The sequence below is a fragment of the Liolophura sinensis genome, chromosome 5 (assembly GCF_032854445.1).
Source record: "Liolophura sinensis isolate JHLJ2023 chromosome 5, CUHK_Ljap_v2, whole genome shotgun sequence".
Taxonomy (NCBI): Eukaryota; Metazoa; Mollusca; class Polyplacophora; order Chitonida; family Chitonidae; genus Liolophura; species Liolophura sinensis.
In genome coordinates this window covers 12,899,248-12,912,586 of record NC_088299.1, presented here as the reverse complement: position 1 = coordinate 12,912,586, position 13,339 = coordinate 12,899,248, and the positions used below count along the sequence as shown (strand labels likewise).

General features: G+C 39.9%; 1 protein-coding gene across 1 annotated transcript in view; it reads left to right on the top strand.

Moving 5' to 3' along the window:
• The first annotated feature begins 10,602 nt into the window (after positions 1-10,602).
• Positions 10,603-13,339, top strand: part of LOC135465845 (feeding circuit activating peptides-like) — a 59,006-nt gene continuing 56,269 nt past the window's right edge. The window contains exon 1 of the mRNA XM_064743208.1: positions 10,603-10,984. Coding sequence (XP_064599278.1) covers positions 10,898-10,984 — 87 coding nt within the window. The 5' untranslated portion in view covers positions 10,603-10,897. The remainder of the gene's footprint in view (positions 10,985-13,339) is intronic.

Below are 13,339 nucleotides of genomic sequence, written 5' to 3'. Positions count from 1 at the left end.
CCTTGCGATCTTCGGTTATGGGACGGCAAATGACATATGCAAAGTGCCTCAGGTAGGCCTACATGAACTTACCAAAGGCGGACAAATTTCGTCTGATTCTGCCCATCCGCAGGATTTTAAGGCTTATTAAATAATTTTGCAAACTTTTTACAACAATAGATGTTAATATTTTAGTACATTGGTCTATTTCACCAGAAATCAGGAGCATCTATGCAGTGTTTGGCATCTACTTTGAAAACTGGACGGATGTCAGCAAATGAGTACAATCCCTTCACAAACGAGATGAGGTGTTCGAATCCAGCTGATTCACTTGCGACTTATGCCCCGCAGGTTTGTTCAATAAATAACTGGTAAGCTGTTAGTGTTGGTGAGCTTTTAACTCATACGATAGCTTTATGGGTGAAAAAAATTAACACGTTTTCTGGTTTACCAGTGATATTTGACAAAGTCTTTGCTAACATCCCGACATGTGGTTTTGAACGAGCTTAAGTTTGTTTATATACATATACGTTGTAATATGTCGAATAGGTGAGAAATCCAGATGTTCCATGTCCAAAGCGGGGATTGAACCACACGCCTTGTACCTCAAGTGGTTAACCACTTGAGTGATAGGGGAAATGTGTCTGTCTTAAGGCAAACAAACATGTCTGTGTGGGCGAACCTGAAGTCTGTGACTTCTAGGCCGCTATTCGTGTCATGTCTTCATCCAGTCCTCTTGATCTTTTCTGATCTGTTGGAGGGTTGACTGGCTCATTGAGGCGTGTGTCTCCTTAGTCATACCCTAGCCCATTGACAATAACCTGATATAACCCCCTATGCGGGGGTGTTGTACAAATAATGTTCATTAGCTCACAGAATTACTCTTAACAGCGTATGTTGACGGTTGTGAGGTGTAGTTGTGGGATAGAGAGGGGTGGGGCGAGGGGAGAGTATGACGATTCGAATGGTCGTCAAAAATCAACTCTTGCTATTGATCTGTGCAAAATGAAATTCCCGGAAGACAATCTCGTATATCTTTATAGAAGTATGAATTTCCCAAGGCGACCGTCTGGAAACTTTTTGGTTCGCGCAGACCTTCATTCATAACCTAGCTTCCGGTAACTAATCCTGCCTTACGTACTGGTACGAGCACGTCTCTAAGCTGGGATCGTATCATTTGGCACCAGACCCTTTAAGTCAACAGTACAAGACACGTTACCAATTAAATCGCATGCTAAATATCACATCAAGTGGCGGAGAAAATCGCAATTCTGTTTCAAATACGTATTAATTACACCGGACGTCGTATTTCCCTCCACGTTGTGTATGTAAGAACCGACTCGTGGTATTACGCGAAAACAAACTCTGCAGCCGTTGTCTGTGCCCTTTTGTTTGTTTTGTGAGAATCGGTATCCATCTCATAAAGCTAGAGCCACGGACTTCATGGTTTTGCCGGATGATAGTCCTCTTTACCCTTGAGGAAAAGGAACTATGGATTGGTTAAAGGGCTTCTTGGCCGTATAACTCAATAAAACTGAAATGGATTTCCTGAAAATAAAACCCAGTCCTGATCCAAAACACACAGGAGTTATATCCGTGCTGCAGATGACCGTTATAGTCTAAGTTAAGTCGACCAGGGTAGTGAGGTCTTTAACCAGACGGTCATTGAGTGAACTGTTGGTTCTATACAGGTCATGTCAGTCAAGCTGTACGTGTGTGTAACGTGTGTATTTCATCTCGTAAAATTCATTGCTGCAGATCGGCTCGTGTTCGGAACCCAAACAGTAATGGTCACTTTTAAATGTCACAGTAAGCAAATTTCAAGACTAGATGAGATCGTCTTAGGAGTTAAATCTACTTAACATGGGGGCTGCATGCAAGACTGCATGAAACTTGTCACTGCAGTTCACCGTGGGAACGAACTCAACCTTGCAAAACTGATTGCTCTTGTCCTTTGTTTTTTGCTATGAGCAAAACATAAAGGCAGCAATACCTCAATGCTGGTCTTCTCTGCTAGTTCTATTGTACATGATACGTGGATATCTTGGCGTCAAACTCAATATATCCCTTTTCTTTTTTGTTGCGCTTTTTCTAACCTTCTTCTGTCACTGATTACCTGCACTCAAGACGGCGGTACAAGCATCTGATCACAACATATCCTTTATTCTCTATGGCCTCAATTGTTGCAATATGTTTATGTATGGGTATGGCACTTTGGGTATGAGTTTAAAAATTAGGCGACAACTTTTCACCACTTTTACTTGCCAGTCTGGGTGTTCTGTGTACACAGGTAAGTTTAGAAGAGTTCGAACCCCACTCATGCAATGATGTCGGTAACGTCTTTATTACGTTTTTAGATTGTTTTATCAAAATTAGAAAATTCTATCTCAAATAATCCCACATACATTGGGGTTGTACCGTTCTATATTCCCATACATGACATTGGGGTTGTACCGTTGGATATTCCCATACATGACATTGGGGTTGTACTGTTCGATATTCCCATACATGACATTGGGATTGTACCGTTCGATATTCCCATACATGACATTGGGGTTGTACCGTTCGATATTCCCATACATGATACGTCTTTATTACGTTTTTAGATTGTTTTATCAAAATTAGAAAATTCTATCTCAAATAATCCCACATACATTGGGGTTGTACCGTTCTATATTCCCATACATGACATTGGGGTTGTACCGTTGGATATTCCCATACATGACATTGGGGTTGTACTGTTCGATATTCCCATACATGAAGACAAAAATGATTTAACTAGAAATAAGACAATTGCTATCGGCAGAACAGTTCAAATCACGGAAATACTGTTTACTAACAGCTAATTTAAAATGGTTTTGATTTCTGTTTAACGCCATTATCAAGAATTTATTCAGCACATCAATGATAAATTCTCCACGTGTGTCGTGCATATGTGTACACCACAAGAACGCTAAATTGGACAACAGGTCACAATGAAAACAGAGGAATCTACAAATTTCCTGCCAAAGGCTAGGTTAGAGCCGACACCTCGTGTGTCCTAGCGATTGGGAGGTATACACCTTATGCACTCTGCTACGGTCCGCCGCCCAATGCATGGACAGATGGATGTATGGATGGATGGTTGTGTTGATGAATTGGTTGGGAAATAGGGGGAGGTTTGTTGTGACAGGATTGAATGAACCATGGATGATGCCTTGATTGGAAACAACGGTCTGTATTTGGCAATAAAGATATTCATGGATTGATCTAACAATTACAACAGAGTCAGTTGCATGTGAGTTGGGTATGTTTGTTTTATAATAGTAAGGTTGGTTATTTGTGTACTAATGCTAGAACACTCCACATTTGTTGCCAGGTATTGGTGAAAAGAGCTCATGTATAAAGAGAAAAAAAATCCAAGCTAATTTTTCGCACTTTCAAAAATTTGAAACAATTAATTACTTTTAATTACGGATACACCTACCAAGTTTCCTAAAACCAGTCCACTAAAAGCAAATTAAACTCAAGTGAGTTGCTAAGGCCTTTCTGACAGTAACGTATGTTGTCCTATTCAAGTGTAGTTATTCACTTCTGAGGCATGTGAATGACATGTCAGGTGGGCAAGAGAGCAAGACATGTGAGGTGCCCAGAGAACAAGGCAGGTGTGGTGTTTAGAGAACAAGGCGTGTGGTGGTTAGAGAACAAGGCATGTGAGGTGGCTAGAGGACAAGGCATGTGGTGTGGCAAGGGAATAAGGCGTATGTTGTGGTTTGAGAACAAGACATAGGTGGGGTTCCAGAGAACAAGGCATATGGCATATGTGAGGGTCTAGAGAACAAGGCATGTCTGGTGGTGAAAGAACAGGGCACGTGGAGTGGTGTGGTGGGTAGAGAACAAGGCATGTGAGGTGGTTAGAGAACAAGGCAGTGAGGTTGTGAAAGAACAGGGTGTGTGGGGTGACTAGAGTACAGTACTTTGCTTATCACTGTGCTGACCAAACAGTACTTTGCTTATCACTGTGCTGACCAACTAGTACTTTGCTGAGTACTACAGTACTACTGTGTTGACACTGTGCTGACCACCAGCACTTTGATTACCACTGTGCTGACCACCCAGTACTTTGCTCATACGCTGAGAGGCAAGTGGAGTTCACCTGTCACCCGATGAAAATATACTTGACACCAGGCTGACCAGTAATAAGCTTATCCCTAATTACGCTTATGCTTAACGCAAAGCTAATTGTACGAAGATCGTCGACTGTGAAATCTGTATCAAAACCCGGATGTAGATTAAACCTAGTATGTGCTGTTGGAAAAAAATTGTGCTTACAAATTTGAATGGAGGATCTACGTTTGTGATATAGAACAGTATTCTCCTAAAGAGCATTGCTCCGATTACATGGACTTCTATATCCGGGCCATTTAAAAGCTACGAATATCAGCCAGATCCACTGTGGGCACGTCAAGATGCGGATACAAGACTGCTGTATAGTTTTAGCTTCCGTCTAAGCGCAATGTCAATATTTAATGAAAGATGTTATCAAGAGTGGCAGATGGCCTCTTTAGGTAATCGTTGCCGTGTTGTAGCCCCAGCCTCCACGCCACATGTGTGGTGGCTCAAGACTTTGCTGTAGGATCGATAAATAAGGAGTATTCTCGAAAAATCTCGTGTTTACAGACACTCGCGTGGTTTTCAGTTGAAGGATTACAACTTTCTCCATTGACGGTTTGTGTATTTATTTCCCGACAAGAATTCACAATAGTTATCTCAGATATATGATTTGTTATGTAATAAACTTTACGTTTTAGTTTATCCGTTGGCAATGTATATGTATGTATGATTGGGCTTTTATGTCATACTTTTTATGTCGCAATTTTCTAGTCACTAAAGTATCATGCAGGAGACACCATACATGACACCCCATCCAGTCACATTATACTGACACTGGGACAGCCAGCCGCTAGTCTTGTTTCCTTGTTCTAACGTTTCAGACCTGAACTTGAAGGGGGTCTGGGTTCCTAGTAGGCATGGTTTTGACTAAAAGAGCAAAATAATGTGACATATCTAGTTTTTACCATTGTGGAATTTATTGTCTATTTGTTTGTTTTTTTTCCTCTGGAATACTTGAGTTCTTTTCTTATTGAATCTTATGTAACGAGTAAAGAGAGCGTCAATCAGGTGTTTCTCGTATAGCTCTATATAAAACAAACAATTTGCAGCACTTCCATGTTCGCTATTTGTTCAAAACCGATGACTTTTTACAGTACGCTTTGCGTGTAGCAAAGTGGGGAGCAGATATCAGAAGAGTCGTCCATGACTTTACTTCAGTCAAATGTTGCTGGATTTTTCTGACATATTCAATCTTGGTTAACCAAGAGTACATCGAACATCCAGCGATAACGATAGCAACTCGTTACGTGATAAGCGAGGCGCACAAAAAGATAACAGGTTCTTATAGCTTTGCTTTAAAAGGCTGAAAAAAAAAACATTAGAAGGAAAGGAAATTTTTTGCAATTTGAGTATGTTGAAATTCAATTAATGTCCTCATGTAAGTTTAACTTCCTGATAACCATGAAAAAGACGCAAGAAAGCCATATATTGGCAAGCTTTGCCATTTTACTTTCTTTACACCAATTTTGATATGTAATAAAATTTTTTTAATGAAATCGCACAAACTGGCAGCGCTCGACTGGCCGATACCAGCCATTTACATCCCATAACAATAAAGGCATTCCTTCTAAACCGTCTGTAGTGTTACCAGTCAAAACGAGGTGAAGAATTGTTTCCCATGTTTGCCACGTTCGATTTGCAAACTGGCATGCCTTTAACCGATTTTCAATGGTACAATGAAGGTACATGTTTATTACCTCGTGTAGCAGTAGTGACATGGTTCGGGAAGTATTTATTTATTTATTTATTTATTTATTTATTTATTTCATTGGTGATTTACCCCGTACTCAAGAATATTTCACTTATATGACGGCAATCAGCATTATGGTGGGAAAAAACCGGGCAGAGCCCGGGGGAAACATACGACCATTCGCAGGTTGCTGGAAGATCTTCCCACTTAGGGCCGGAGAGGAAGCCAGCGTGAACTGGACTTGAACTTACAGCGATCACATTGGTAAGATTCTAGACCAGTGACGCCTAATAAGTTGCAATGGACATCACTGCATTTTTATCTAATTCTCCTTAAGTCGTGATGATAGGGTGCATGTAATTTGCTAATATGCAAGCATGTACATGGACAGTTAGTATATAACCATAACTGAGGCAAACTGACAAGAGGACGTATTTTATTAGTTACGCTTGATCATTTGCCAGATGTCACACTGTCGTCGGTGCTCTGGTCTTACTTTCTATTCTGTCATTCTTTCATTCTTTAATTATATTATGACATTATACTATGTTTGTTGGTTAATATCCACACAGTTCCTTTGTTCTTATTACAGACAGATGTAAAGCAAATGGTTTTACACTTGGTCAAGGTGAAAACAAATTCAAAACTTGACATGAATGACGATACTCACGGTCGTCGTGATGTCTTCTTCACCGTACGAACTTATCTCGTCAATGATTGACAACTTCGGCATACATCAGTACAAAGACTTAACTTATAATGTTCTAAACTAAGACCTTATATTATTAGTAACACTTTAATTTGAATAAGAATTCATGAGCAAAATATAATTTGGCATCGCCAAATATTGTTTTTACGCAAATATTTATGTTATTGCTGCCGGTGAGGCGATTCGATAAACCGTTGAAATAATTTATGTATACAGCTCACTTGGTCCTCATAAGGGTGTTGTACTTAGAGTAAAATCGTCGGTGGAGAATCATTACCGACGAAACTTTTCATCATTAGCCTTGCATGGTACACACAAACGTCCAATAGAAAACAGTGACATCTGTGGCTTGGTTTTACACGAAGTATGGTATGTGGACAACATAAATTATGCATGTAACAGTTGACGTTACATCGTAGTTAGTACAGTACACTCCAAACCCCTCTTCAATCATGTCTAAATCGCTGTATTCGACGTTCACTGACAATCCTACGGGGAAAAGGCTGGAGATGGAGTCCACTGATGGGATAAACTGTTAGCCGTCAACGGATGGATTGATTTTGTTTTCAATGACCTCCACACCCCAAAAGAGGCCCTTCACGTGCTTTCGCTCATCGGCATAGCGCAACCGTGTGCTGGGTTATGTACCTGGGGCAAGTGGGTATCAGCAGAATTTACGATGTTTTGAGGTTGATTAGACCACTGCATATGCCACACCGGCCACAATTGATCGATGTAGCGTGCACACTTGACATATGGTTATTATATGTATATGAATACACATATACATATGGTTAGGAACCCGTAGCAAGAAAGCTTGGCAAATCCACTGAGCAGGGAAGGAGATAGAGTAAATGTGTTAACAGTTTGGATTGGCCTGTGATAGATTTACCGACAATGACTTGTACAAAAATGAAGCCTTCGAATACTAGATTAGAGTGCATATACTAAGAGAGCGCAGTTGGAGTCGGGGGAATGGGGGATGGGTCTGTATCAGTAGGCCAACTAGATATATTATTTTTGGTTATGTTCTATTGTAATTATTCTCTCTCATATTTTTAAAAATATCAAAAAGTAAAACATAATTATACTAATCGTTTCTGTCACTTCCACTTTTTCTTAAAAATGAATCATTTAAAAACATTTTACGTCGCCCAGGAGATGACGAATATTTAATGGGTTTGACGTTAACCCATCTTAATGTTGAGAACACTTCAGTTAATACATCGTAAATTTGACAGGCTGTTTTGAATTGAATGGCTTCCTCTATATATCTTTAAACATTTAGCCAAGTTTCTCAGGGAACTAGACACGCTCCTTGAGGCTAGACAGCTAAAAATATGAAATAAGTCATTAGTTTGTAGGCTGAAAAATATACATAAAATATTTTTTGTTAGATTTTCATTACGATAGTTACAATACATTCTGTGGTAGAATTTAAAGCATTCTGACGTTAAAAGAAGTTTTTCCGACTTTAAGTACAGTTTTCAACACTTGCATTTAATTCTGTAAAAATACTCAATAAAAGTGAGGAACCACATTTCAGAAAGGGTTTTCAGTGGCCTTTCTTCTGATGCCCACTTCATTATTACCTTGCCTTTTCCCTTGAGTAGACACAGCCATATTGTCTTATAGATAATATTATTCTTATAGATAAAGTCGTAATGTTTTACAGATACAGCAATATTGTCTTATAGATACAGCCATATTGTCTTATAGATAAAGGCATATTGTTTAATATGTGCGCGTGTTTGCAAAACCCTTATTTAAATAATGGTTGGTACATGTTGCTGATATATAAGGAAGTGAGTCAATGATTTTCTCACGTGATAAATAAGGATGGATTAATTAATGCTGATGCATGTCCGTGAATGCCCTCATGACTTTAAGCGTTACAAATGGTGAGATTTCTGCTTTAGTTACAACCTTCAAACACAACATTATGTTTGTCGTTAGTCTTTCTGTTGAGGGAGACAAATTGTGTTTTCGAGGCCACAGTGTCGAGGCAGAACATGGTGTGTTTTTATTTGCTCATATTGGCCTTAAAACAAGAAGAAATTTAAAAAGCAACAAATACATATATTTATATATATATATATTCAAACACACACCTTCGCTTACTCGACCAAAGATAATAAATGGGATTATTTAAATAAAAAGTATACACGGGGGAGTTGCGTACACTCAGAGAACTTCACTAAATGCCGTCAACTTGCACTGTCTGTCAACTAATATGTTGCGGAACATGACCCGACGGGCATGAAACATCAGATAATGATCTTCACCGTGAAAACAATTCACCGAATGACCCAGCATAACGTACTCTGTCGTAGTCTTTCATGTATACAATCAGTTCACCATATAGTCGACATACATGAAAGGCAATGGAACTCCCTTAACAGAACTGTTGGACAAACCCACTTACTCTTAGGTAAATCACACACACAGAAGCCAAAGCTTGACCCGTGAAATAATGTTCATGCACGTATTTCGTTTGTGTTAACGCCCTGGTTAAAGCTTGTTTTCTCTTACACTCTACCACCATCCAGACGGGTGTTAAAGTAAAGCCTCAAGATAGCTAGCTACACGCAAGTGAAAGTGTGGACGTCTAGATGATAGCAGAGAGAGCCTACGCATTGGTTGTTGAACCAATCGACACTCTAGTTGTGGTTGTAAACATTACCGACGGCGTTAAACACACATGTGATGTTCGGGCCAACAGACTCTTGTCAACACAGCTGACCAAGGACCAATCAAGAGACTAAAGACAGAAGATAGATATAAATCAATTTTTTTAAGTCAGAGTTTCTGAAGTTGAGACCTATTTAGTAGCACTAGAGAGACGTGCGACTGAGGGACGAAAAGCAATCATAATTTTACGACAACCATCTCATAGCCACTAAGTTACCGGACTGTTGTTTCTCTATAGCAGCCGACATGTTAAAATTACCCTGTTTCACTTCCACAAGGAATGCTACAGTGTTGCCTTAGCGACAGTAACTAACATTTATGTTATATTTACGAGTTATACATTTCTCGAGATTTCATGCGGCTTTAAAAAAGATGTGTACTTCGCCATAAGCTGTGAAGCCATAACATTGTACCGATAATATCTCGACTCTTTGAATTACCGCGGGATATCTGACAGAATTACATGTTGGAAAATACATGTATTACCAGCTCGATAGTGAGACGTGTTGAGAAGAACGAAAACTGATAAAACGTTATGACATGAAAAAAGATCGGCAAAGTATGATGCTGTAAATGTGGCTGGGTAATAAAACAAAGAACGGTTGCGGCTTAAAGCATTATTTGTTTGATAGAACAGAATACTATCAGGTTCCAACACAAACCAGTCGATTTTCTCCATTAAAAACGTTTAATGACCACATTTTAATCTCGTTGACACTGTTCAACCACACACAGCAGTATTACCAATATGATATCATTTCCTTACCGTGTGTTATCTCTTCTTGGGAATGTAACTGAAACCGGTCATCTGTCAGAAGAACAAGCAGTTCAAGTTGTCAACTTGCATTTTTTTATGATAACTGCATTGAGAAGTAAATCTTTAAGAAAGAGTTGAGTTTAAATTGTCCGTTTTGTTGGTCAAGCTGCCGTTAAAATCTCAAGATGGATAAAATCCTTGCCACTTATTGACAAGATCAACTGTGTTATCAAGAGGAAAATAACACAACGGTGAAGCATTCTGTGAGGTCTCTTCAAAATCTTCCTGCAACAGAGCAACACACTAGTCAGAAACTAGTTTGATTCCAGTATAAGTATGTTTTAATGTGTAGTGAAACACGTCTTTATTGAAATACAAAGAGGTAAAATAAGTGTGCCTTGGATACTTTCTGATGATAGTAATATTAACAGGCACGGGTTTAATTAACACACGCGTGTAGTCTCCGTAGCCCGTCTCCTTCGATCAGATTCCGGCTTGTGAAAATCGTTGGCAACCCAGCCTGGAAGAGGGTTGGTCTAAGTCTGAGCGTGGGGGGCGGCTGTATAAAAGGCTACCTGCGACTTGGACGTAGTGAGAGAATCCGCGTCAGTCGGGGCAGTGTTAACCCAGTTAAGCTTTACGCGTCGCAGTACAAGAGGGCCGCCAGAGGACAGGAAGAGCGAGGTCGTTTTACGTCTCTACCGGCGGGTCACTTCAAGTATCACTACCCACCTGTCTCTCCTTTCCAGAGAAAACAAGTGGACTTTTCTGAGCGTACCTAAAAGAACTTTCTAAATCAAAAGCAGCAAGTGTACATATATTTGTTACATTCACAGTGAAGGCGTAGAAACTGGCAGGAATCGTTTGACAGCAGTAGAAGGCAAGAAGACCGAATCCGAAAAAGAACAATTTTCCTGAAATGATGTGGCTGTGTGTATCCTTTCTACTGGTCCTATCTTGTACAGTTCTAGCGACGCCTGTTGAGGACCCGGAGGCAGACAACCAGGTAAGTCTGTGTAACATCATCCATTAATCAAAAAAAAAAAATAATTGACTCTTTTGACTGATTAATTGAAACATGCTCAGAGCTGCCAATATTTTGTGATCAAACATCGTCATTCAGTCTGTCAGTGTATTATTAAACTGAGCTGAACGTAACCCGAGCTAAACTTAGATGGCACGAATTAAGAGAATTTGGCCATTAGGCTTACGTAGAATATGGATGCCCAGTTCCATGAAGTATTAAGTCATTTTCAGAATAATGTAAAACTTTATTTTTTAAACTTTAACGTTTCATTTAACTGACATATATTGCGCCATCATAGAGGAGTTAAGGAGAGGTCAAACTCCACTGGCGGAATGTAAGCTTAGGAAACTTTCGGGTTCGCCTAGTTTGCAAAGAGAACAAAATCAACACCTATAATGTAACCAAACTAGAACTCAAAATCAACACAATATAGGCGACACAGACTAAGTAATAATCACCTCAAACCTGGTTACCGATGCGTGAGCCTTATTTGATAGAAATTATCTTACTGCGATAGTGTTGGCAAATCTGTGGAAACAAAGTTAGATTGGTATTATATTTATGTGACGCTGTGCCGGTTTTATGTGCCTATGTTCTCCCTGGCACCTAGTCCATTGATAACCCGGCCTGATATTACAAGGTTTCCCCAAAGTCCACTCCGTTTTGTCGCCTAGGTTAGGTGACATATTTCTGTATGATCTGGGCAGATCCCCTATAAAGCCGACCGATGGTGCATTCCTTTTTCTCCGCGGCACGTTTCTCTGTTTGGTTTTATTATCATAGAAGCTGAGAAAGGATACTGATGGGCTTCTCTTGTGAGAAGCTTAGATCGTTGTGTTTATTCGCAATTCTCCTGTCTCCGTCCTTACTCGTATACCATTTGTCATATTAACGCAGACAGGGAGCCTGCTTTATGCCAGCAAAAGTTATCTAGTATTTCTGCTTTTGTTTACGATGCTCACGTCGTTCAAACTTTTATAAAATAGACAGGTTCTGCCAGTGGAATAAAGTGTTTTAAGACTATAGTCACTTTGCCTGTAAACAAGTTGAAAAGGGGTTAGTGTGACATTTAAGACATTTATGGCAGATCAAAGAAAATAAATTGAATTTTTGGACGAATCACAATAGGTGTGAGACAAACATAGTGGAAACAGCGTGTGCTATTATCTTCAGTTACAAAATAACTCTCTGTTGTTGAATGTATTAGGCTAGTGTTGTAGCGTCGGCTTCTTTCAGGGTACCGCATCGAAGTCGGAAGACCCAGTATGAAACCGGGGTCGGCTCATACCAAAGACTTTAAAAATGGTATTTGTTGCTGCCTCCCTTGGCTCTCAGCACTTCGAGGCTAGAGGAGGGAAACAAGGCAAGTAAGCCCGGTGTCAGTATAATGTGACTGGGTGGCGTGTCATGTCTGGTGTATTCGGCGTGTTACTTCAGTGGCGACAGCACTTTGGCGGCATGGACTCGCCCTGGCAGAAAAAAACACGGTATATATACACACATCCAATGAGTCCACGTCGTCATATGGCTGAAAATTGCTAAGTACGGCGTTAAACCCCAAGCATTCCTTTATTGTACAAACGTCCAGATGAACTTCTACTTTCATTTCTTCAACGCAGGAAAGCTTTCATTCATGCATATAAACCTGCGAAGAAAGAAAGAATTATACTGATTGATCACAGAACAAACTGTTAAATTTGAAGGTAAAAATGAAGAAATTCAAGTTTATCGACTCAGGGAATAAACTGGCATAACATGCAAAAGACGTATACAATAACATGCTCATGGGCACGCATATGTTTTCTATAAAACATAAACCTCATGCATTCGGCAAAAGTTTTGACTCAGGCCATCAGTCACAGACTCGAATCCAGCATTCGTTAGATCAGGCGCAAGTCGATGCTTTCCTTCACCTATAAACCCGATCGTCTTCAATGGCGTTCGTGTTTGTAACAGGTGCGAACAGTTTTATACAACATGATATATTACGACACTTGTCTCGTGGCTCGCTGTTATTTAATGTGTGTTTAGTACCAAGCAAATACTGCTTTAGAGAATTGCGTATGGAATTAGCCTCTTGAAAATGTATCAGGTGATTTAAGCGATTTGACGGTTGCTGTGACATGTCCAAAGCATTGTGTGTATCTCCTCGTGAAGGACAACCTGCCATTCCCAGTGGGACAACAATTATGTCATGTTCCTTATTCACGGTTGCTATGTATTTACTCGTTTTTTGTGCTGAGTGCTCTGGTCACACAGATCGTAAAGGCATTAATGGCAAACTCATGTCAAGAGCAACTGTACACTTACTGTTGATATTCGCGCGCCACGGTT